This window comes from Lathyrus oleraceus, chromosome 2 (genome assembly GCF_024323335.1).
Source record: "Lathyrus oleraceus cultivar Zhongwan6 chromosome 2, CAAS_Psat_ZW6_1.0, whole genome shotgun sequence".
NCBI lineage: Eukaryota > Viridiplantae > Streptophyta > Magnoliopsida > Fabales > Fabaceae > Lathyrus > Lathyrus oleraceus.
The window spans coordinates 432833514-432859447 of NC_066580.1; the positions used below are offsets into that span (position 1 = coordinate 432833514).

Sequence of the window (25934 nt, forward strand, 5' to 3'; positions counted from 1 at the left end):
ATATATATAATAATATATATATATATTATATATATATATATATATATTATTTTTTTAAGGAACTAAAAAGTAAAATTAATGTGTATGGTCAACATATTCTAGAAATTTTGTATAAAAAACATATACATTATTGAAATTAATTTCAATATTAACCAATAATATTATACAAATTAAAATAAAAAAACAAAAACTAAAAATTACTATATAAAAAAAAAGTTTTTATTAGTATTTTATTAGCCCATGAAGACCGATGAGAGAAACATAAAACTATTATTTCGTTTGTCTTTTGTATAAATCCTTGAAAGAACTTATTGTGAATGCTAATCTTTGTATTAAGCAGTATAAAATTAATTTATCTGTTTTCGATTATCACAAAGCATATTAGAATTTGGCATTACCCAATTTCTCTTCATCATGTTCGTCAAGAAACTCGTGGAGAAGGCATCTAATAAGAAGGTTAGTCAATATCGATCTTCACTTTCATAGATTCATCAACCATCATCTTATCATATAGTTTAGTGATTATATTTTCTTATTCAATAATTAGTTCTTGGTTTAATTAAAATCTCAAAACATGTACAATTGTTTCAACATCAACAGCATATGCATATAACTATCTCAGATATTACATTAACTATTGATTCTGATTTCTGAGTCGACCTTTCACTTTTAGTATAAATATTTTATTTTATGTTAGTTTATTACAATTATAAGTAAATCTCTCTTATAGTATAACTCTTTATGATCAACTTGATGGAGATGATTTTTTTTACTCAAATTTAGGATATATCTTAATAGTTTTGTTATTTTTCTTTGGAAACTATATTTTCTTATTTTTCTATCTAGTCCTGAATAAAACTCGTTCTAGTAATTGTACAGTATGTAACTTGTACTTTGTCAAATCAATTTTTCTCTTTACATTCTAAAGATCAGTTTACTAAGAGTTCCAAACAAACTAATTTAAACTTTAAAATTGTCTAATATATCAATCTTTATTATAATTGTTACTTTTTATTATTTTTTATATGATTTTTTTTTATTAAAAAAAGTCTTGGCTATCTTTTTTACACTTCACTTAGCTTATTGAAAGCTTCAAAAATAATTGTTGACATAAAGATTAATTAACTAACTTGGTTAGAAATGTATGATCATATAATATTATTTGATGAACAAATATATGTATATTTGTACGAAAGGAGATTGTGTCGACCTTTATCTTGACATACTTTAAAAAAGAAGTTGCCTACACTATTGTCAAAGTGTGTGAAGGAATAGTTAGACAACATTTAGGTGTTTGAATGCGTGGAAGAGGTGTGGAAGTGAATCAAGCTTTGCTTGAGTTCAATATCTTTCTCATTACATCAATGAAGCCTATGGCTTCTATATTTATACATGCGTGTATGAGTTAGGAGTTAGTTACTTCAAGTGTAACAACCATAACTAACTTCCTAATTACTTTCTATCTTATATAACTATGTATGCTCTAACATTCCTCCTCAAACTCGTGACTTGAGACAAGAAATTTTGAGTTTGTCCCGAAAATAAACTAAGAGATTTAAGGGTAATGCTTTTGTAAGTATATCTGCAATCTGAGCTTGAAATAAAACATGTTGGATTTGAAGTTTGTTGGTTGCAACTCTTTCTCTAACAAAATCAATATTAATCTAGTATGCTTCGTTCTAGCATGCATAATCGGATTATAAGATATCATTACGGCATTGATATTATCATAGAGAAACGTGGGTGGAAGATTAGGCACTTAGAGTTCTTAAAGGAGTGAATCGATCCATAAGACTTCAGTTGGTATATGCGTTAATGCACAATACTCCGCCTCTATGCTAGATCGGGCTACCAGTGATTGTTTCTTGAAACTCCAACCAACTAGATTAGGTCCAAGGAACACACATGAACCTGAGGTCGAGCGCCTCTCATTGGGGTCGATTGCCCAATTTGAGTCTATATATGCTCTTAGTGAGAGTTTGTGCATGGAATGTGCAAGTCCAAGAAGTAATCCATGTGAGTTTGTGCCACTGAGATATCATAACATTCTTTTAACCATACTCCAATGTGATTCAACCATGTATTGGCATGTTTTATTTACACAAAAGGAAATGTCAGATCGAGTTAAGGTTGCATATTGTAACACTCCAATTGTGGATCTGTAGAGAAAGGGATCAGGTAGCTTGTCTTCTCTATGCTTTCTAGGTTTTAACATTCTACACATGGGAGTTGTCACGCCTTTGGCCTCTATCATGTTAACTTTAGCAAGGAGGTATCTTGTATATTTTGTCTGAGTTAGAAGAATAACACCACAAGGTTGGTGATGTACCTTGATTCCAAGAAAATATTGAGGAGTGCCTAGCTTCTTTAATACAAAAGTCGTGTGAAGCTTGTTAATGAGTTTGTGAAGAAGAGATGATGCAGGTCATGTGAGTAAAATATCATATACATACACTAATTCATACAGAATGATATTGTGATGATGGTAGCTAAAGAGAGAGTGATCACATTGGCTTGAGACAAAACCAAATTGCAGGAGGGCTTGGTGGAGTTTTTCATACCATGCATGAGGTGCTTGTTTTAAGCCATAGATAGCTTTCTTTAGTTTGAACACTAAGGTAGCGCATGTGTCAAGAAACCCTGGTGGTGTTTGTATGCAAACCTCTTCGTGCAGCTCCCCATTCAAGAAGGTGTTGTTTATGTCCACTTGTTGAACTTCCCACTTGTTGGTGAGTGCTAGTGTGAGTATGATCCTTATTATGGTAGGTTTCACAATCAGATAAAATGTCTCATGGTAGTCAAATCCTAGTTGTTGATTAAAGTTCTTAGCTACAAGTCGTGCTTTATACTTGTTGATGCTTCCATATGCATTTTCCTTGAATTTGTAAACCCATTTGCATCTAATTGGCTTCCTATCAGGTGGTAGAGTATTCAGGACCCATGTATCATTCTTCATAAGTGAATCATATTCTGATTTCATTTCCTAAAACCACTCAGGTTGTTCCAAGGCTTGCTTTGTTATTGTTGGTTCAGCATGAACTATGAAAGCTTTTGGCTTGGATTTTCCATTCTTGGCTCTAGTGAGCATCGGGTGATCATTTACCACAAGTGTGGCCAGGGGATTTTTGTGTGAAACGAAGATGAAATAGATTCAGACATGACCTGACAGTTATGTGATATGGTGTCAAGGTTTTTTGAAACAGGTGCAGTAGACCCATTTTATTACTAAGAGATGATGGGTGGAGAAGTGGGACTAGTTGGAAACTGACAGGTGTCTGACACATGGGAAGAGTTACTTACCAACTCTTGAGGTGATGGTTATTTGTGTTCAGAGGTAGATAGGTGATCATGTGTATCAGGTAAAACATTAAGTTATATAGGTGAGCTAAAGTTGTCTGTAGTATTATGAAGTGTTTGGATAGTTGGAGACACATGAGTGGGTGAGGTTTGATTGGATGAGATTTGATGTAAGTGAAGATAAAGGTTGGGCTTAGGTAGAAGCGTCTTCAAGTTTGTAATCTTAGATAAATGGCTTGGTAGAAGTTGTGAATTGTCATCTTCTTTGAGATTACTTGCTTTACAAGGAAACTCTGTTTCATTGAAAACATCCTCTTTTGATATGAAGATCGTGCCTTTTAGATTGAGATATTTGTGACCTATATGTGTTGGTGAAACACCTAGATATATGCATTGATCACTTTTGAATTGGAGTTTGTTCTTGTTGCAAGGTTTGATTAAAGCATAGCAAGCACAGTCAAATGTTTTGATTGTGCCATATTCAGGTTGTTTATTGAATAAGAACTAAAAAGGTGAGTTGTAATTAGATAACGCATTAGTATAGGGCATGTCGATCAAGTACACTATAGTGGTGATGTTGTGATCCCAAATACTAATTGGCATGGATGCATGTGCAAGCATGGTGGGCCTCATTTTTACTATTTGTTTATGTTTTCTTTCCACCACTCCATTCTGATATGAGGTCTATGGACAAATTAACCTATGAATTATTCCTTATTCAGTAAGTAACTTAGTGAAAGGCCTGAATTTTCCCCCAAAGTTTGATTGTATAGCCTTGGTCTTTGCATTGAACTGAGTTGACACATAGCTTTGAAATAGTTTGAATGCAATTAAGGCATCAATCTTGTAATTGAGTAAGTAAATCCAAGTGTACCTGGAACAAGCATACAAAAAGAAAATATAATAGGAGTATCCAATGTTTGAATGATGGTCCCCATAAATCAGTGTGCACAAGTTCAAATAAAGTAGTGTGCTTAGTTGTGGACAATGGTTCAAATGATTTGTGAGCTTTGCCAAGACAACCAGAGTGACAGAAATCAAGTGTTTTTTTATTCTTAACATGTAGGTTACACAAGTTTAGAACTTTATGAATTGCTTCGGGATGAGCATGCCGCAATCTAGAATTCCATAGGTAAACTTTATCTAAGCTAGTACAATCATGTTTATCAATAGTAAGAGAATTTTGGGAAACTATTACATTATTAGTTATTGGTTCTACACCAAATGTCTTGTGTTGGAAGTTACCCTTTAAGGATTCCACCTTCACATTGTTGAAGCAATACAGGGCACTTGCATCAAGGAACCCTTCAAGAAGGACTTGGCTAGATGCCTGAGATTTTACAAAGCATTTGTTAGGATAAAACTCAAAATATACTTTGTTATCTTTGGAAAAATTTGAAACTGAAATGAGATTTCTAGTTATATTGGGCACATGCAAAAGATTGGCTAGTAGCGAACTGGTGTTAGACACAACGAGAATAATGAAATTTGGTATTTCCTATAGCTTGAACTTCTAAGTTATGTCCATTTACAAGAACTACTTTATTTGGGCTAACACATGATTTAATATATTTCAAATTGGAAGGGTTAGAAGTGATATGGTGGGAGGCACCTGAGTCTGCAAACCATGTATGAGATTCTAATCCCTGAGGTAGTTGTAGTTGATCCTAATGAGCTAGATATGCATTAGCAGAAGTAGCTAAGTCTTAATTCTTGTTTCCTTCTTGAGCTTGATTGTTATTGGTGGATGTAAAGCTTTGAGCTTGAGCCTTAGGTTGTGTAGGTTCAAAATGTTCATCAAACTTGTGCCAGCAATCCACTACTGCATGTCCATACTTGTTGCAAAGTTGACAAGTTGGTCGATTTCCAATTGTGAAGTTGTAGTTGGATCTGCCTTGGCCTCTTCCTCTAGCATGTTTGCATCTACCACATGAGTAATAACTCGAACCTCCTGAATTATGTGAATTGTTGGCTTGTGTATTCGCATCTGCTTGAACAACGTTGGCTAATACATTTGGTGATGTAAGTTATTGACGATATTTGTCAAGTTGGGCCTTATGAACATACAGTAAACCTTCTACTTCATAGATGTCCATCGGATCAGTTTTTCTATACACCATCATGATGAATGGATTTTACTCTTCGGGGAGGCCTTGGAGAATGGAATCAATTTGATCGTGTTCAGAGATAGGATCTCTAATTTCCATGAGTGAGTATGCTATAACTATGATTCTAAGAAAAAATTCAAAGGTAGTTTTGGTACCTTTCTTGCTCATCTTGAGCTCTGCACGCAGTTGATGAACTTGTGCCTTCATCTGAGAATTACAGTATTTGTGCATCTTGTCCCACACCTCATAAGCATGTTTGCAAGAAAGAACTCTAGGAAACACATATTCTGAGATTGTTGAGAATAACCAAGTGAACAAAGCTTGATCTTGCACAATCCATTCCTCATAGGCTTCAGACACAATGTTTTCAATTTGACCATGGTCATTTTTTAATATTGGTGAAGTGTGGGGGTTTATCACAATCTTGTGTAGTTTGTGTGACATAATTACACCTTCAACCTGTTGATTCCATATTAGGAAGTTGTTTTCTTGAAGCTTAATCGAGAGTTTTGGAGCAAAAGTGTTAGTTGAACCTGTGAATGCCGTGATTTTTGATGTAGCTTGAGAGTTTTGCACTTCAGGTTGTCCACGTTGTGGTGAGGTGTCAAGGTTCGCCATTGTTGCTTCTTGAGAATAAATGTAGATTCATATTGAACTTTGTGATATGTTTCTTATTTGAAGCTTTGATCGGTGTGTTATAGTACCAATCCTTGCTAGTAGCTGGAACTTCAATTTTTTTGAAATGGAAGACACTTCGATGAAGAGGTAATGCACGTTCTTGCTTAAACTTGTGAAAATTAGTTACTCTAAAATAGAAGGATCTTGATAAGCACGACGAAGGCAATGATTCCATTTTCTCTTAAACTGAAATCTATGAGTAGATCAAGAGGAAGAAGACGGTGATGCAAGAGCGTGAAGAATGCAACGGAAAAACTAGTATGGTCCCTTTATGCGTGCGGTCAAGGTTCACATCATCCTCACTTGGTCGCAAGTGTTCTTGAAACCATCAAAAACTCCTTTAAGGTCTTTGTCGATGGCATCATCGAGCTCTTTCTTCAATGTCGTCATCTTTTCTTGGTGATCCCCTTTCTCTATCTTTAGAGCCTCTACAACTGCAGTGGCCCGAGAGGACAATGTATTCTCTGAAGTCCTTGCTTATTCAAGGGAGTTTTCTTTATTCTCCAGATATGCCTGCAAAGTAGATAGCTTAAAAGGGTCATCATGGGTATCCAACTCCTTTTGAAAAGTAGACAACCTATTCACTTCCTTCTGAAGCTCAGACACCTTTTCTTGAAGTTAAGTTTGTTCATAAGCAATGGAGTCGTACTTTATCTTCCATTGCTTCTTATCTTTAGAAGGATTACCTGGAGCAAGTGTTTCTCCACAACTAGTAGTTGCAAGATTCATCAAGGAATCACCTTGAAACATGTGAAAGGTCATCTCCACCATCGATTATAACTTACTTGTGTCATAGAGTCTCTGGATATAAGCAAGGTCCCATTCGGGGATGCAAATTTTTTGCTTCCTGTGAAGTGTGAGGCACCTGAGAGAGAAAAGTGGTAGGAAACGTGGGAGGAGCGATTTTAGTGTTGATCATGGTAATCCTTATAGCGTTAGGACCAGACGACTTGGACCTCTTATTTGGTCCTCCTACTTTGCCAAGACTCTTGTCCAGGTATCGTTTGTTGTTACCTTCGGCCGCTGAAGCAGATCGATCATTGGACTTTTTGCTCCGTCTTTTGTCCTGCTCAAGGTGATCCGGCTGGGTCTGGGCAGTGAGCAAAGCCTTAGTGTCTGCATAGAGTTATTTCGTTGTTATTTTCTCTAGAGTTGAAATTGGTGTAGGAAGAGGAGTATGGAGCACGTCAATTTTCGTCCTGGCTTTTCTCCTTTTAAAAATGGTCTTGATGAACTTCATGGTATCTCCAGAAAAGAGCAAAGAAAGTTAGCAAAATTTAAAGGAATATCATAGAAAAATATAAAGATATATTCCTCATCCTCACCAATGAGTTATTTCCTCTCTTGAGCATTTGTTGTGTCCACTACAGCTCGGGTATTAATGAGTCACCTCACCTACATGAAAGGTCTTACATGTGAAGGGTCAGCTCCTTCTTCGTAACCCAAGTGCTCCCATAAAGTAATCAAATCCTCTTTCATCAATATTTCCTTTGGATTAGAGAGTCCTAAGAAATATCATATGTGCGCGACTTCCAGTTGAAGTGGCTTCATACCCAACACTTTTGAATCCTATATTTACATTTAGTTGAATCTAGGGCAAAAGGGCCGGTTGGGAAGATTTTTTTGTCAAAGATCCTGCATAATACATAATGGGACTCTAGAGCTTACGGAATCACCAAAAAGAAGTGATCCTTTAAATTCTTCCAACTTTCAATATATACAACAAATATTTTAGATGTCTAATGTGGCGAGATCAATCCTTGTCTCTGGAAAGGATCTTTTGAGGTCGTGTCACGGTGAAAAGATTAAATAAGAGGATCACATGTATTTCTTTATCCTAGTATTCATACGAGTACTAAAACATTTTAACAAATGCCCAAGCTACCAGGTGTAGCTGATAATGGGCAAGCTTTAAGTGTTTTAACACTCTTTCCTCAAACCTATTGAAGGGCAGCTTGAATTTCAACTGGTGAAATATGCATTCATAAAAGCGGATGGAACACCTATCAAAGTAACTACAAATCCTCTTGTTGGAGTCGACATGGGAAATCAGTCAGTCAGAGGGTGGACATACTTCTACGTGAGCATCACCCACTCTAGCTTCACTTTTGTAGAAGGAAATCATCATCATTAGTTAGGTATCCACCCAGCAGGATAAACCAACATCAATCGGCTCCACCAAACCATCACTCTCATGTCAAACCATGTCCACTTGATGGTCATGAAAAAGATAATGTCGGTCAAAACTGTTAATTGGCTATAAAAATTAATGTGATCTCTAATCTATGATCTCGACCATGTTCATCCCTAAAAGTTATAGTAAAATAGTGAGTTTGACGTTCATTCTGAGTTGTTATATCAACATCTAAATCTATATGAGCTCTGATAGAATAGGAAAGATTGGCATCTGCATCCCTTGTATCAAGGTTACCGAAGTTCATCTCTTCATCTTCTTTAGAATATTATTCGGTACTCTTCTCAGTAAAGGTGTTAAAGGGTTCATCGCCCCTTTCTACAGAACCCTCGTCAGACTCAAAATTGTCGCTAAACATGACAAGATTGGGGTTAAGTCGATTAACCTCTAAAAGATCATCATTTAGAATTTTTAAGTTTTCAAATAGTGTAGATGACGAAGAATCCCCATCATCAGGGTCATTTATCATGTTGGCTGGCATATTTTCAATATTGGTCATGAAAAAGACAAGAAAACAAATTAGTAAAATTCAAGAAAAAAGGATTATAAATGGTACCTAAATAAAAGGTAAAGCGAAGAAACTGTTAAAGGCAAGTGAAACTCGAAAATGATGATGAATCAGGAAACATCGAACCCGGATAAAAAGAGAAGGTGGTGAAATTAGAGGTCACCTGAACTCAGAGAATGAAGAAAAGGTCAGTGAAGAGAAAGTAATTCTCAGTTGTAAGCAGGAGCAAAAATCATTTGAAAGACCCAAGTGATCTTTATATAGAAGAGTGAGATGGATAAATAATCGATCTATAATTAAAGAAAATAGGAATATGAAAAACAACTGTCAGGTCTCGCCTTGAAAATATAAGGGCACTTGAGTGCACTCAAACATCCTAGGGGAAAGCGTTATACCCTAGCCTACGAACCTAGGGTCACGTGTAAGGAAATCATGTGAAACGTCTCAATGATGAGACTAACATCTAATGTGTTTGTGCCCCATATTTCTTCCATTTATCCGCGTAAGGATCTTGTAGAGAGTCTGACCCAATCTCTTGAAAGGCTTCTCGTATGTCAAGCTACGACAAGCCTTAAGGACAATTGTTTTGGGTTGGCCACAAGTTCAATACGAAATAAATCCAATTACCATTCATCATATATAAGTTACTTTGTGTGCAGTCTAAGGTATGATTCTAAATACAATTCAATCTATTCCTTTTTCATTTATTTAGTGACTTGAACGTTAGAGTATTAACGTTTCAGGTTCACCCTCACACAACTACACCAAAGATTTGCATGACCGTATCAAAAATCCACATCACCAATTCACCAACAATTTTGACTCTCGATTGAAATAGAAGTTATAAAAGTTTATGTGTCGATTTTATTATAAAAAAAAACTCATTTAATTTTAAAAACAAAAGAGATAAAACTATAAACAAAATAGTTTAAATAAACTGAAATATTGAAAGTAAGAAAAAAGATCATGCTAAAATTTGATATCCTGTTAGAGATGTATCTTGTCTAGTAAAATAATAATGTGGTTTGCAGGTTGGTGGAAATTCATCAGATGGATTAAAATCTAGAGATGTAGATCCACGGCTGATATTCCATCATGGTGTACCATCAGGTGCTACCAACTTTACCTATCACAATATCAACAACATATTGGCTCTTTCCACCAAGTATGTTATTGTCATGTACATACCTTCATTTCTTAAACTTATGCTTCAAAATTATTTTTTATGACATTTTTTATTTCATTTTTAAGTGATGGGAGGATTAAATTATTTGGTAAAGATAATGCTCAAGTCCTACTTGAATCAAATAAGCCAGTGTGTACCAAATTCTTACAGGTTATATTTTTTTACCTTATCAAATGTCTCATGAGGTTCATGTTATGAAAATGTATTTTCTAGTATATTAAGTATGATTTTCTAATTAACAATAATACTATGGTGTTTATTATGCATGTATAGTTCATTCAGAATCAAGGCATACTTATAAATGTCACTTCAAATAACCATATTGAGGTAAGTATACTTAACAAAAACACGAATATCCCGGAAACATTTTGGACACTGACATTGACTCAAGGTGTCAGTGTTTCAAAACTTATACGTAAAGATTTTTACTATATGATAAGAGTTTATGCTATAAGTGTTTCATTAAGTTGATTTACTCAGAATTTTTATTTTCGCATCTAGGTTTGGGACATAGACAAGAAATTGTTGTGTGATTTGTACATTATTAAAGAAGAAATCACTTCTTTTGCAATCATTCAGCACAGCCTCTACATGTAAGTAATACTTCTACTTCAGAATAAGCTATTTGAGAAATTAAAATTTGAAGCACCAAATGTTATGAACATGTATCAACATTTTCAGGTACATTGGAGTTTCTAGTGGTAATGTTTCAGTTTTGAAGCTTGATCAAAATTGGCATGTGGTAAAGATGAACTACTTCATACCCCTTTCAGCTTCTATTGGTAAGATGAGATGCATATTTTTGCGAGTAAATCATCATTTTGATCCTCAAAATTTTATCAATCGAGTCAGTAAAAACGAGTAGTCTACTAGATATAGACATTGTCATCTAAGTTCTTTGATCATCTTTTAGGGAATTCAAATGAAGTATTCGATGATATCGCTGTGACGCACATATTGCCTCAACCAGCAGCTGAAAGTAAAAGGTGATACTGATTTTCACAAACCCTACCTTCCTTTAAGACATTGCTTATCACGCATTTACTTCATCGATATTTTTCTACGCAAAAAATCAAACTTCTTTTCTCTAATGTAATCAATGCAGAGTTCTCGTAATCTTTAGAAACGGCCAAATAATACTATGGGATATTCAAGAGAGCAGATGCATTTTCAGAACTGGCGGAAACGTGTCGCAGTCACTGCATAATGAAACAAAGAAAGTGTCATGTGCGTGTTGGGTGTGTCCTTATGGAAGCAAAGTGGTTGTAGGGTACAACAATGGAGATCTCTTCATTTGGAGCATTCCTTCTCTAACCACAGGAAATGGCTCAGCTTCTGGTTTTAGCAGCAAAAACACTCCTATGTTCAAATTCAACTTGGGATATAAATCAGATAAAACTTGTATAGAATCAGTAAAATGGATATATACCGAAGGAAAGTCTAGTAGATTATATGTCATGGGAGCTTCTAACTCGATGCAGGTAACTTATGACAGTAGATAAACTCAAATAAGTCGATTCAAACAAACTCGTAATGTTTAATTATATGATTGTATGAATCAGGTAGTGTTGTTGAATGAACATACCGAAACTCGCACGACTAAGTTAGGACTTAATTTGTCCGAATACTGTGTTAACATGGAGATTATATCATCCTCAAATGAGCAAAGCAAGCATAAACAAAATTCATTGATTTTGCTTGGGAAATCAGGACATGTATATATGTATGATGATAGCTTGATTGAAAGGTATCTATTGCAATGGCAATCAAAGTCCACTCCCTCACTGCCAAAGGAGGTTATGGTGAGGTTACCACTTTCTGATTCAAGCATCACCATAGCTAAATTCATCTCCAACGCTACCAATGTGTTCTATTCTGAAGACGAGGTAATAGCATTGTGAAATTATTCTATTACTGAACCATAGTAAAAAATATTTGCGTGATGAATCGAATCATTCTTCTGTTTTTATTATTATTATTAAAAATCTGATTTCTCAATACGTTAACCGTTTTACTGTTATGTTTCTTTTCTATTGCAGTATTACAGTCAGATGCTGAGAAATTATCCACAGCTTTTTTCCATTGAAACAAATCACAGAGAGGGGATTAACCTGAGTTCTGCCAACTTCTCTGGATTTTCAAACATTAAAAACTTGTACATAACTGGACACAAAAATGGAGCTATAACTTTTTGGGATGCATCATGTCCCTTGTTCATTCCAGTTTTGCAATTAAACCAGCAGGTAGTATTTCAAATCCAAAAATATTGGTTTGTGTCCAAATGTTAGCTTTATTTGAGTCTAAGAACATGTACTTTTTTTTTTGCTCATGATTATTCTTTCATTCGTCTTAATGCAGAGCGAAAATGACCATTCTTTAAGTGGCGTACCCTTGACAGAATTATATTTTGACATCGACTCTCTTCTCCTTATTTCTGGTGATCAGAGCGGACTGGTAAGGTTAATTCAACTATGAATGGATGAAAATCGATATTTTCCTTCTGTTCATTCGCAAATTTTCACCGCACCTGCTTATTTTTATTTGCATTATATGAACATTATCTACAGGTTCGTATATTCAGATTCAAACCTGAACCCTACACCTCCAACGGCTTCATGTCCCTTACAGGTATTTTATGTATATCGTGTTGCTTAGTTTACAATCCGCAGAGTTCGCACTAAGTTAATAATGACTTGCATTTCCATTTATCTTTTGTAGGAAATACAAAAAAAGGGTTTGATCATGTAGTCAAGAGTATGAAACATGTAAAAACTATTGGTGCTGTAATTTGTATGACTATAGATCATAGCTCAAGGCATCTTGCTGTTGGTTCTGATCAAGGAAATGTAAGATACTTTTCAAGTTATTATCTTTCACTTGGAGTTTATAGTTGTTTATCAGCTTCAGAGCACTAATTAGTGTAAATATCTATCAATTTGTTACAGGTTTCGGTTATTAACATGGATGGTCCATCTCTGTTGTTTCAGAAACATATTTCAAGCGAAATTTCTACTGGTATCATCTCTCTGCAGTTCATAGCCTGCAGGTTGTACGATTTCGAGAAAAACATCTTAGCAGTCGGAACAAAGGACTCGTCAGTTTTTGCACTGGATAGCGAAACTGGAAACATGATGAGCACTGGATCTGTTCATCCTAAGAAGCCATCTAAAGCTCTATTTATGAAGGTGTTAGGTAAAATTTTGCAAAGTTGACACAGGGACAATTAGTAAAACGCATTGGTATATATTATCAATGATCTGAAAAAAAAGTTGGTTTAGGATACAAACCTCAAAACTAGTATTAATGGCAGTGAGGGATTAGAGTTTTTTTTATTATGTTATACAGATGGACAGTGTGAACCAATTACAAGATCAATTAGAAAAGATAGCTTTGATTTGAGAGAAGGGAATCATATTGAGGATGCAACAACAAAGAAAACTTTGCTGTGTTCTGAGAAGGCTTTATATATCTATTCATTCGAGCATGCTCTACAGGTACAATGTTCTTTATTTTTATCCTTACGAGTTATAAAGAACCGGAAGACTAGCTAATGCTTACAATTACTTTCTATTGTTTTAGGGAATCAAAAAGGTGGTTTACAAAAAGAAGTTCTCTTCTTCCTGTTGTTGGGCATCGGCTTTTTACGGCGCCTCTGATATTGGTCTCGTACTACTTTTCACCACTGGAAAAGTAGAATTAAGGTGGATTTTCTTTCTGAAGTCTGCACTTACTTTTCATAATATAAATTGATAAGCATACAAAATACATAGAATTAGACTTACCAATATTTTGATTTTTTTCCCGGTGCATTATTTTTTTTTTCTTTACTATTTCTTTTTTGATTTAGATCTTTACCAGACTTATCTTTGATAGTGAAGACTTCAATTAGAGGCTTCACTTATTCACCTCCGAAGTTTAAGTCATTTTCTGACAAACAGATATGTTGTTCATCCAGAGGAGACATTGTTCTGGTACGACAGAATCTTTCACTAGACTAACAAGCTTCTGATATTTATGATATCAAATTAACTCAAGGTCAGTTTACAGGTGAATGGTGACCAGGAAACTTTTGTTGTCTCGTTGTTGGTCCAAAGGAATATTTTCAGGTATATATGGTTAAAGAATGGAGCTGAGAATCTTGTTATCAATCTCCCGCAAGGAACGATACCTACAGTCTTATCTTCTTCGTTTTTTTCTTTTTCAAACTGGAAACTAAAGATGAAAGTGATACTGGTAAATGGTAAATCAGTAGTCTCGTTACATAATGTTTGACTTCTTTGTAGGCTTTTGGACTCTGTTGGCTGCATTGGGAAGGAAAGGATGGTATCACAAAAGGAGCTTGTTCCTAACCTAGTCATACATAAGGAAAACAAGGTTGACATTAACATATGAATAACTTATCCAACTATATCCATTATTTTGGATACAGAATGCATTTAATCGTGTCTATGTGTAGGGCATATTCAACTCGATTATCAAAGATTTTACTGGCGGCAAAGAAAAGTATATGCCCTTCATGGAAAAAGAAGATCCTAAAGAAAGTCTCCAGGAACTCTCTGCAATATTTTCACATGCAAATTTTCCGCTGGAAGCCAACAATAGTGTGGATGAAAATAAGCTAGAATCAAGCTTAGGTATAACAATGCTTCAGATATGCATGACATAAAGGATAAATTTGTTATGTGTCAATGAATTTGTGCATGGTTTAACTGGTGCCTGACTCTGTTGAACAGAAAGCACAAATATTATAAAACATGACGAAATTCCAGTCACATGTTAATATGCTTCCAGAGGCAGTTCAGCTTATTTCTCCATATAATGCATTTTATAGCATTTAGATACTAGAGTTTAAGGCAACCAATTTGAGATGTTCTCTTTTCCTCCTATATAGATGACATGGATCTTGAGAACCATAGAGAAATACGCAAAGAACAAAGCATATTAGGAGCTCTTAATAAGAAGAAATTGGCTGGCAAATTTCAGGCTTTGAAAGGTTTGTGACAATGAGCTCAGTTTTATGCAAACTATTGTTCTTATGTTCATATTTGATCTAAGAAACAAGAACTTGAATGAACTACTCTAGATGCTATGTAACCTGTGCTAATAATATAGGATGCTACTATAATTTTAGCATGATTTATATTTATTTGGAGAAATACCAGTTTAAGTATAAGATATTTTGCTTACAAAAAGAAGAGGAAAACAGCAAGATGATAAAGAGTGTTACTATATACTAGCTAATTTTATTGGGCATCAATATGCAGGAAAAGTGAGAGAGATGAAGGGCGACAACCAAAAAGCATCAGATAAGGAAGAGCAACCAGATAAGAAAATTGGTGCAGTCAGTCAAATTAAGAAAAAATATGGATTTTCTTCTTCGTCCAATGTAAGTATATATTTATGGGACTCTTAACACACCCCCTCACGCCTAGGACTGGACATCTGGAGCGTGGAAATAAATGGTGGGTGGCCCGATAACAGAAACCATAGTAGGTGGCCCACCGGATCTTAGACGAGGCTCTGATACCATGTTAAGAATGTGTGATTGGGCCTAACTCAACCCTACAAAACCGGTTTTTAGAGTGAGGACTGCCTCCATTTATAAACACATGTTCAGACCATATATTGTCCGATGTGGGACTCTTAACAATCATATCCACCATTCATTATAAGGCTTGTCTTGCATTCTGTCATGAAACAGTTCACAAGTATGGCACACTTTTACAAGTTAAATGTGTTGCCTAGGGACTAGTTTTCTGTCTGGAGGTAGTGATAAGTGTATCTGTTTACGCAAATGCAGTTTGAGTGTCAAGATTGATCAGTATCAATAAGATCCAATCAAGAAAATGATATATAGTTACCATTTTGAGCATAACAATTACCACAAAAATGGTATATTTTAACTTAGAAATTATGGGTTTAATAGCAATAGATCTCAAGAAGTATCCTTCACAATAAGTTATAACTTGGTATCTGATAGGACCCGGGATGAGAAAGCTGGCTCAAAAGTGCAGTTAGTGCTAAGGCCTATAGTGTGGGAAGTTTATGTTAAAAGAAATAGAGAAGGTCAAAATGGGAATACCCACATGGCTGAGAGTGTCACTATTTGATAAGCATAACTTTCATATATATATAAAATACTAGTATTTGTTTTCAGAAATATGATACTAATCATGAATTTGGCGCTATAGGAAACAAGCGTCGCTAAATCTGCAGAGAGCAAGCTCCAGGAAAACACAAGGAAATTACAGGTATATTATTTGTTGACAGACACAAAAATTTTGCAGTATATTGTTACCATTTAGCACATGACAATTAATGCAAGAAGAAATAAGAATAAGAAAGATGAAAATCCACTATATATTTGTTTACATATTTTCCTATAACTTGACAGGGTATTGAGCTACGTACTGCAGAGATACAAAATAAGGCAAAATCATTTTTATCGATGGCAAAACAGGTGCTGCGAAACGCTGAACAGGATAAACAAAGTTGATAAGACCAGTTAGGTACTAAGGTAACTAATTTTGTTTTAATTTTTCAATTACTTGTATATCAATTTTAAAGCTTTATATATTCTGTGCTAGTTTTGCTTCTTTTGAAATTAACCTGCACTGTTACTTTCATATGTGGATTGCAGAGTAAAGAAGCTTGACCATCGCACTTAATGCTCCCTGAAGTACATATGAAACAGCAATTGCTCCAACTTTATGCTATACATTTTATTGATAAAGACACACAACTGATTCAAGGACGTAAACAAGTCATTTTCCATGGAATTTGTAAATCAAAGTATCATAAGCTTATGTTTATATTTCTCTCCACCTTCTGTCTCTTTGGAGAGAATTATTTTGGTAGAATTATTTGCACCTAGGAATATTTACATACACACACAATCGCAAATTAAAATGTCAACTCTTAAAAATGGGACAAAGTTAAAATGCGACGTCCAAATTGCATTGAGATTTTCTCCTTTTATTTCACTAACTGGAGTATTATTAGCCTATGGTCGTGAAAGATGGCGATTCCTATTACAATGCACTTAGAACTTAAAGAAAATGAGTTCAGAAGACAAACTTTGCAACAACTAGTGCTTTATCAACAGATCTTCCAGAAGTGAGCGTATCTGTTCTCGTACAGCATCTCTGTTACTAACACTCAATGTAAACAAAGATGCTCCTGCATGATTCCTCAATGTTGCAACTGCGAAAATGCAAAACATAAGTCATTAACAGGTTCGGCAAATCCATTAAAATCCTCAAAACATCAGTAGATCTTTGAGATATATGGTTAACAACGCTCACGACAGATTTGTCTCATCTCAATCATTTAAAGCATCAAGAAAAGAAAAATCACTCATGCCAAGAAAGAAACATGACGCTTGAAAAATAGGGATTTTGAAAGTATGAGAAATTTACCTGCAGGTATATCTCTGCCAAATTTTGGAACTGGAATGGAAGCCAAAATTGGGATATTTGACTCCAAAACTTTTAGAACTGCAGGGAAGAATGACGAACTGTATAACTCCATCTTACCAACTTCGTCAATGATGAAAAGATCAGTGTCTTCTCTAACCTATTCATCAAGTGTGTCTCTTCAAATTTCAGAGAGTAGTCTAACATATGGGTATCTGTAAATAACATCTTTGAATATCCTGAATGACAAATTTACACTCAGAAATGCAAAGGAGCAGCTCAAAAGCACACTACCAGTACAGTGTTTTTTATATGCAAGGATGGTCATATATTAGAAAAAAACACTCATGTAGTCTCCACCTACTATGACAATACTCCTCTTCCATCAAGTTAAGAAAAATGTGTAAGCGAAACATCGGCGACAAGCAGTATGCAAAAGCAAGCTCACCTGCAACTCAGGCAGTGCTAGTGACTCGAAAGATGCTACATCAACTTTATACTTCCCAACATTAGGCCATCTGTGAGACTCTTGGCTGCCAATGCCATTAAATAACACACCCTTTAGTCAAATAAGCAAAGCATTGACAAAACTAAACAAGACTGTTATGTAGGATCTGGATTGTCTGATATGCTGCCAAATAACAAGTCACAACAGTCAGCACATATCGGTGCTCGGATCAAGATTGTTCATATTTCAATTTCACCAAAGCAAATTACAAATATAAACTTGGAATTAGAACCGTCCAAATTTAATGCTACGGTCTAGATGTACTAAATGCAGTGACGACGCACGCGGTATTCTGGCTGCATCTAATCCAAATTCTGTAATGCCACAACATTTTTAGAAACACCTAAAAAATCATCTCAAGTTGTTCTGTGTTTGCTAAAAGCAATGTTTTAAAAACTGAACCGAACTCGTGATTCAAACCAGCATTGTCTACAAGTAGGTTATTTACGCGGTTCGATTGTGCTTTTGTCCCAGCTCAAGCAGTTGAATCATGATTATGAGGTCTCGTCAATTCAATATCCAGTCAGGTTTTTTAAAACATCGATTAAAACATAACCACAGGCACCATTATCACCAAGAAACACAGAACAAGAAAAAAGATAGTATCTTTAGCAACGGAATGAAAAACAGAACCTTGAAAAGCTGGAAGAAGCAAGTGGGCATGTGCGACCATCAAGTGTGACAACTTCGAAACCAACCCTCTCACCTGCGAGTCTAACTTCACCTACAAAACCAATCAAACCATTGAAAAGTTTTGGGAATTGGGGAAGGGTGGTGAAGGGATAGGAAGAGATTCTTACGAGTACAGAAACCCTGAACCTTGAGGGTGGGATTTGAAGCTTTGAGAGTTTCGAATACTCTCATAATAAGAGTGCTTTTTCCCACACCCTGAAAAACAATAAATCAATCAATTACATGAATGATGAGTAACAATGGAAGTAACTCAAATTTGAAAGAAAGGAGAAGAAGAAATCGGAGAAGGGATTACTCACAGGAGGACCTGTCACTAGCAAGCATTTCCCAGCACCAGACATAGTTTCTGTTCCTCGATCTTCGCAGTGCTGAATATTTAAGTAGTTGGAATTATTTTTTAATAGTTTTACACATTTCTCAATTAAACTTTTCAAGTTTTAGTTAATTATGTGGCAATTCCAATTTCTTTAATGACTTAGATTCAGGACACAATTCATTTGGATAGTCATCGATTGCGAGTAATAGAATAAATGAATGTGAAATTGATACTAAATAATCACAATGTGAACAACATGGTTTGTTTTTTAAATGATTTTTGTTTATTAAATAACCTTTGGAATGATAAACTTTACAAAATCAGCAAAATTTTACATAGTTTCTCATTTCCAAAGACCCAAATAAACTTTGCAATGTTGTTAATGAAAAACTCAAATAGTGAATGAACACAAATTTCTTTCCCTTTTTTTCTCCATATTAAAATACATCATAATAGTGGGTCCAAAGCTAATGTATTTAAATACAAAAATAAAGAAAATAAATGTCCGAGTTTACTTACTAAAGCTAACAAAATATGTATCAATCACAACAAATGCTTAACAATCAATTGGAAGAAGGTAGTAACATATCTCATTCAAAAGAAAATGACAACGGCATTCCATAGAGAAATAGAACAAGTGTACCATAGAAAACTGAGTTTGTATTAATAATAGAGATGGAGTTTAAGTACAGGTCATGGGGCTCTGAACCTAAACTTAATATAATGCACTAATATAAACCTAAGGCACTGAAACTGTTTATCACATCACAAACAGCTGTGTGGATCCAAAATGTCCCCATAATTCCTGAAAACCTACTAACAAATTATTATTCTATGGCAATTACTACTACGCTTCTTCTTCTTTGAAGAGCAGCAACTTTACTCGTCAGATTCGTCCTGAAAAATAAAACAATAAACTCAATCAACACAACAACCAGTAAAATAACAACTACTAAGCACGTAGAGTTAAAACGATAGAAATATTACATCATCATCATCATCCTCATCATTGACTTCAGACTTGGACTTGTCAGATCCCTCTTCCTCAGATGGAGCTTTTCCTTCCGTCTAATACATAAAATTTAATTCAAACATCACAAACGATAACACAATTCAAAGTAAAATTAGATCAATACAAAACAAATAATTTACCAATGAAATGTTGTAGGCACGGAGAGCCTTCTCATACTCAACTTTCTTCTTCTCTGCAGTAGCAACATAAGGAGCCTTTTCCTGGAATAGACACAAAAGGTAAAACGACGTTAAATAAAAAATAGAATTAGCATAATCATTATTTAATAATCATCAATTAACTTCGATGAACTGCGCAAATCACTCACAGCAGCAGACAGTGCTTTCCACTCTTTTCCTCCAGCCTTACCAACCTATTCAAAATTCAGATTAAATCGCATTAGATAACTCAAATCGAAATTCGAATTTCAAAAAATATCAATAACAATAACTTAACGTCACAAATCTCACCACAGCAACCGATTTGTTGTTAGGATTTTCCTTCTTGAAAGTCTCTCTGAACTCAGCCCTAAAACCATAACAAAATCGCGCAAACAAAAAATCAAAATCCGATTCACCTAAAAATACTAAATGAATTGAACTTAAAACGATATATCAAATTTTAAATAAAAAAAAATCAGATCGAACAATTTTTAGCTCAGAAACATACATGAAAACGAAGAAAGCACTTGGAGGCCTCTTAGGCTTGTTTGGATCCTTCGCAGCTTTCTTCGATTGCTTAGTTCCAGTTCCAGCGCCCTTGCGCTTCAACCTAACAAGCAAAAACGAAAACGAGATCGCAAACGTAAGATCTGATAAACACTTAAAACCGAATCTGAAAGTGCGGAGCAAGCGGAAGAAGAAACTCACAGGTTATCAGCAGGTTTTGCATTGGAGGTAGCCTTAGGCATGTTGATCGAAGTTCAGAGAGAATCGGTGCGAGCGAAGTGTAGGGTTTCAGAGAGTAAATTCGGTTTTGTGAATTGTGAAAAATACTGAGAGCGTGTGTGGGTTTTTGAATGTGAGCGTGAGAGCAATATGGAGGGAAAATGAAATTTGGAGTACGCATTTACGCGGGATAATGAAAAGAATGTGTACATGTCATCGATCCGTGTGATCTCGCTATTCCTTCTTTGGCTTAAGCTGTGGCGTAGCTTGTGTTTTCTTTCATCACTGTGCGAAGTGTGCACGTGCGAAATTTTATGTACTATTTATCTCTTACTTGAACTATGATTGTTAAAATCTTCTCCTACAAAATTAAAACATTACACAAACTTATGTATTATTCAAAATGAATGAATAAGTTTAAAATAAAAAAAAGTTGATAAAACAATATATTTTTTTAAAGTATCTTTGTACTACCTAAGACTTTTCATTTTTTTCTACAGAAATGAGATGATCCCAACTTTTTAATTCATATGATATAGTATAGATTTAGGATCTCATAATAATTAAATCATACTTTTGATTTAAAAATAATAATTGTAACAAATAAAATTTTGATTAGTTTGATTTTATATGATTTGATTTTAAATCATTGAAACGTCTCTTCAAACAATAACCATATAAATGAGGATTTGATGCAAACAAGCACTAAAGAAATATTACCTCGTATCGTGAGAGCGTTGTTTACCATATGAAAATGGAGAACAAGTGTGATTTTGTCCCTCGAGGAGTCATCGATATGAGTGTCGAACATGTTGAGTTTGGTAGTGCACGTATAAATGGAATTTATATGTGACAGTAAGTTCTTGATGTTTTGTATAAGGTTTTGCAAAGGGAAAAACCCAACGATGGTGGTATTTGTGATGAGAGCAAAGAGCGACGGAAAGTTATGTTTGTGTTGGAGATAGAAGATGGTAATCGTAAATCTAGGGTTTCATGTGTTTTTGTGTTGGGGATCTATCTCAAGATTTATTTTATAATAATATAGGATTAGTAATTGCAATATCTTCATGCGGGATCACGCGTATATAACTTGGTCTCATTTTGGTGATGGGCTTTTGTATCGGTCCAATGGTTTGGATTTATTCTCAACGTCAAACAATAGTATTCCTTTAAGCCATTAATACTCTAACATGTGGCCTTCAATTTTTTAAGTGGTCAAATATATGAAATTTTTATTCTTCACATCACTTTTCTTGTCATAAAAAGCATATACCTTTAAATAATTATGATGTAGTTAATTGTATCGTCAATCTCAACTCAAATGACAACAATCACACTGACTTACCATTATTATTATGATATGATTGGTTAAACATTAGTTTCCAATATCCATATCAACTTGCTTGCAACAGTCGCACGAGGAGAAATAGAAACATGCAGAACTTTAAAGAAGCTTTATTACATTATAAATAAGGGTCTCGCCTACTAAGTGTGATTTTACTTCACATTTTCACGTATAACATGCTTACATCATGTCTTACATTGACATAAGAATGTATGTATGCCTCACTCACTTAAAGAAGAAAAAAAAATATATGAGAATATGAATTAAAGATGATATCCTTAATTTGAGTCATCCCTCGTGTTTCATACATGAACATTTATGCTCGTCATAGACCCCGATAAAACTTACATAAGCCTTTAGATCACATTATCAAGACGATTAAGGCATATCCTTCAATGTAAGACATGTTGGTTTCTTGCATAATGTCGCCATAAGGAGATGCTTATGGAATATCAATATGTCCCACTGCTACATACGGCTTCTTGCCATATATTACTATCCAAATTGAAGATTAACCTTATTATATGTATCATTTTTCATCGGGTTCCCCTAACAGTTAGTTGTGACGAACGTTCTAAAATGGAAATTACAAACGAGTAAAAGATATTTGTTGTATATGAGTCAAATGGATCTTAGAATGATTTATTGTCGTATTAACATGATGCCTTTTAGTAGAAATGTCTCCCTAACCTTGTTTCCCTTTGACTCCTTAAGTAGCAAATGCGACAAAATTTCCACCCAAATTAACTCTCTTGTGTTCAACTCATTAGCTTGTTAGACCTCGTTATTAACCATGGGTCTTACAATGTCAATGAGTTGTTGAGAAACTTGATAAATGGTGTCATATATTCCATAGTTTGATATGTGTCTATACACTTATTACCATTAGGTTCATTTGGTGGAACAACTACATGTCTATAAGTAATGAGAAAGGACATGATTGTTGCCATTCCCACTAACTTATATAAGTTTTATATGGTCATTGTTTACCTGACTCCCTATAGATGATGATGATGATGATGATGATGATGATGATGATGATGGTTGATCCAGAGTGTTTAGGTTATTTCCACACTACAAGTGAATATACCTAGTGTGGTATTGACCTAATGTTTGGGAGTTTGTAGCAGTATTGATCGTGGTATCCAACTGACTATGTCATTTTTGTTGTTAACTATGAAAGTTAGTTGAGGTTTAGTTGATAACTCTCACCAATAATATCTTTTTTCTTCACATGGTTGTGTTGGGGTAGGAAATATGTCCCTTGTTTGTGGGTTTATTTACTATTGAGAGAACTTTGAGTATGGGTACGAGGATGTTAAACTACTAGCCTAAAAGTGAATAAAAAATAAAACAAAGTGTTTTATTGCGGAACCAGAAAATGGTGAGGATTGTGGAAACTATGTCAGAGCGAATATTTCGATGGACTGTGTTGATGTGACACTGTGGATCGAAGGTTGCGATCATGGTGCTTCTTGAACCAGAGGTATTGATCTTGGTGCAGGTGGGGGAAATCTCCTCGCCAATTGACGTGCTGAATTTTTCCAAAAAATCTATCAAGACCTGTGACTTGATTATTCCAATATGAATGTATTGGATGTCATATTTATACAACCTTAATACCCAATAAACCATTCTTTTAGTCAGGTATGGGTTATTGAGGACTTGACATATGGGATAATCTACTTTTACCAATATTCAGTGTCCTTGAAAATAAAGTTTGAGCTTTCTTACTGTCACCACTACCGCCAATGTTAACCTTTCTATATTATGATATTGAGCCTCAACGTTCATAAACACTCTGCTTAAGAAATAGACAGGTTGTTCCACCTTTTTTTTCCTAGACGAGTATTGAGCTTAACGCCTGGTAACAATCAAGTTGATATATAACAATGAACCTATTATTCAGCGTGTCAAGATAGACGGTGATTCCAATAACGCTTGCTTGCATTCGTTTTTCCATTTAAAACTTTTATTTTTCTTTAACATGGTGAAAAAATGAAAAGTCTTGCAACTTGTGTGGAACTATGTGCTTGCAGGTATAAATCACACACACTAAAAACTATTTTTGAAGCCTAACTTTTTTCAATTAAATTCACTAAACATGATTTTGGAGCCTAGTCAGTTGAATTGGAAAATGTTAAATTGATTATGACGAGTCTTTGAGTTGTCTAATCGATTAGAATAGATACCTAATAAATTGATGAGAGATAATAAAGTCTATAATCAATTATGGGAATCTCTTAATGAAGGGTAATGACACTCTATCAAGACCTTTGATGACTTCTAGACAAGTGTATTGATAATGTATAAGTAATAAAAAGATTGAATCCACGGGAGCTGCCTCCAAGCAAGATAAAATGTGTGAAATATAGAAAAACTAGTAAAGAGTGGGGGTTTCGAGTTTTAGTTCGAGAAGTAAATAAACAAGTAAACAATATCACAAAAGTGGTTAGGTTGTGTTCTAGAATCTTCTATTCCTCTATTATTGATGTTTGATGCCATGTATGAATGATCTAATCACTATAACCCCCAAGGCGAATTAACAAAACCATTATAGCTGATCCCTCACGAAATAACTCATTAACCACTACCCAGAGTTTTCTATCCCTAGTCTGCCAATGTAAGCAAGGTTAAGCGGTGTATAGAACGTTAATTCTTTATGCCATTACTCGGGGTCTCCTATCCATATTCAACTAGCGTAAGTACAATAATTGCTTTAGGTCCAACATATAGACTAATGATTAATATTCCTTATGTGCACAAAATTAGATTAAAAGAGTATCTCACATAAAAAGCATTACAAATAAAAAATAATTGAATAATATTATAGATCAATAGGTTCATACAATAGTCAAATCAACATAGAATCCAACAATATATAAATAGGTTCATCATAACACAACCTAACATAGAGGAGCTTAACTACTCATAGTGCAATTAACAATACCACAATTGATAGATAAAAATGACATGAGAAGTCCCTTGAAGTGATGACCTCAAATGGCTTCAGATGCTCTAAAAATATCCATTTGTGCCCTTAAAATCGTGTTTCAATCTCCAAATTTCATAACCCCTTGTGAAAGTGCAAAAAATCCTCTTTTAAAGGCGTCGAAATGGACCAGAACGCGTCAGAAAAAGCCAAGAAAAATGACCATCGCGCGCATGATACCTTGCATTGCATGCGAGATGCAGCTTTAAATGTCATATCCTGTGCGCTATGGTGGGTGTAATTATTTCCAAAGATGCACCCTTTTTTGCTCCTTTTTCACTCAATTTTTCACCAAGTCCACAATTTGCACACTTAGATATTTCCCCCTCATTCTTTGGTCATTCTTCTTCGTATTCTCTCGGCTTTCACTTATTTTGCTCTGATTCTTCGACTAAATATATGCAATGATGGACTGTTATCACAACCCCAAACTTGAATTGTTGCTTGTCCTTAAGTAACTTGTATAACCATTGTTCTAGCTCCCAACTTCTATCTGACAAATTCGGAAAAACATCTTCAATATTTACAAGTACTCAACCTGTCTCTCAGCTCACTATAACTCACTCAATGGATAGGGTGATCTCTTAATCAACATGCAAATATCAATTAAATTTAGCTTGATCATGTTCTAATAGAGTTCACCATAGAAATCACAACACACACATTAAAAGACTTTTCAGGTTGTAACTCGGATTGTGTTAGGGTATGATATTTTGAGGAAATAGGTTTAAACCTTTGGAGTTAGGTTTATAGTTCTCCTTCTATTATTATACATATTTGTTCCTTTATGATAGT

General features: G+C 34.8%; 3 protein-coding genes and 1 long non-coding RNA gene across 7 annotated transcripts; 1 reads left to right on the forward strand and 3 right to left on the reverse strand.

The window, feature by feature from the left end:
- Positions 1-343: 343 nt before the first annotated feature.
- LOC127123564 (uncharacterized) lies at positions 344-16941 on the forward strand. Its single transcript, XM_051053775.1, has 25 exons — positions 344-456; positions 9817-9950; positions 10037-10121; positions 10245-10427; positions 10473-10564; positions 10653-10753; positions 10885-10957; positions 11077-11452; positions 11534-11857; positions 12011-12214; positions 12330-12425; positions 12539-12599; positions 12690-12817; positions 12917-13163; positions 13317-13465; positions 13551-13672; positions 13819-13942; positions 14019-14077; positions 14255-14345; positions 14428-14605; positions 14863-14964; positions 15236-15357; positions 16163-16222; positions 16366-16488; positions 16612-16941. Exons 1-24 carry the CDS (start codon positions 415-417, stop codon positions 16465-16467), a joined length of 3255 nt encoding a protein of 1084 aa, XP_050909732.1. The 5' UTR covers positions 344-414; the 3' UTR covers positions 16468-16488; positions 16612-16941.
- On the reverse strand, positions 4326-9075 carry LOC127119988 (uncharacterized). 4 transcript variants are annotated; one of them, XR_007802947.1, is made up of 4 exons: positions 8949-9075; positions 7409-8751; positions 4910-7328; positions 4326-4627 (listed from the first exon to the last, which is right to left on the reverse strand). It is a non-coding gene; the product is annotated as an uncharacterized LOC127119988 (long non-coding RNA). The 4 variants fall into 4 exon arrangements; XR_007802948.1 differs by lacking the exon at positions 7409-8751 and having other exon boundaries at positions 8834-9049; XR_007802946.1 differs by having other exon boundaries at positions 4910-7317; positions 7409-9049.
- On the reverse strand, positions 16926-19205 carry LOC127119986 (uncharacterized). The gene is made up of 6 exons (XM_051050371.1): positions 18887-19205; positions 18695-18782; positions 18528-18618; positions 17835-17919; positions 17390-17546; positions 16926-17174 (listed from the first exon to the last, which is right to left on the reverse strand). The coding sequence occupies exons 1-6, from the start codon at positions 18926-18928 to the stop codon at positions 17059-17061; spliced, it is 579 nt and encodes a 192-aa protein (XP_050906328.1). The 5' UTR covers positions 18929-19205; the 3' UTR covers positions 16926-17058.
- A 338-nt stretch (positions 19206-19543) lies between these two features.
- LOC127119987 (high mobility group B protein 2) lies at positions 19544-21049 on the reverse strand. The gene is made up of 7 exons (XM_051050372.1): positions 20785-21049; positions 20585-20686; positions 20386-20443; positions 20244-20288; positions 20056-20136; positions 19891-19971; positions 19544-19800 (listed from the first exon to the last, which is right to left on the reverse strand). The coding sequence occupies exons 1-7, from the start codon at positions 20823-20825 to the stop codon at positions 19783-19785; spliced, it is 426 nt and encodes a 141-aa protein (XP_050906329.1). The 5' UTR covers positions 20826-21049; the 3' UTR covers positions 19544-19782.
- Between the last annotated feature and the right edge of the window lie 4885 nt (positions 21050-25934).

Coding starts and splice junctions, on each gene's coding strand:
- LOC127119987 (XM_051050372.1), bottom strand. CDS start 20,825: ATGCCTAAGGCTACCTCCAATGCAAAACCTGCTGATAACCT. Junction 20,444..20,584: donor AGTGCTTTCTTCGTTTTCAT/GTATGTTTCTGA, acceptor TTATGGTTTTAG/GGCTGAGTTCAGAGAGACTT. Junction 19,972..20,055: donor GTGCCTACAACATTTCATTG/GTAAATTATTTG, acceptor TTTATGTATTAG/ACGGAAGGAAAAGCTCCATC.
- LOC127123564 (XM_051053775.1), top strand. CDS start 415: ATGTTCGTCAAGAAACTCGTGGAGAAGGCATCTAATAAGAAG. Junction 9,951..10,036: donor ATATTGGCTCTTTCCACCAA/GTATGTTATTGT, acceptor TTCATTTTTAAG/TGATGGGAGGATTAAATTAT. Junction 11,858..12,010: donor TGTTCTATTCTGAAGACGAG/GTAATAGCATTG, acceptor TTTCTATTGCAG/TATTACAGTCAGATGCTGAG.
- LOC127119986 (XM_051050371.1), bottom strand. CDS start 18,928: ATGTCTGGTGCTGGGAAATGCTTGCTAGTGACAGGTCCTCCT. Junction 17,920..18,527: donor GCTTCTTCCAGCTTTTCAAG/GTTCTGTTTTTC, acceptor TGGCATTGGCAG/CCAAGAGTCTCACAGATGGC. Junction 17,175..17,389: donor TGGCAGAGATATACCTGCAG/GTAAATTTCTCA, acceptor GCATTTTCGCAG/TTGCAACATTGAGGAATCAT.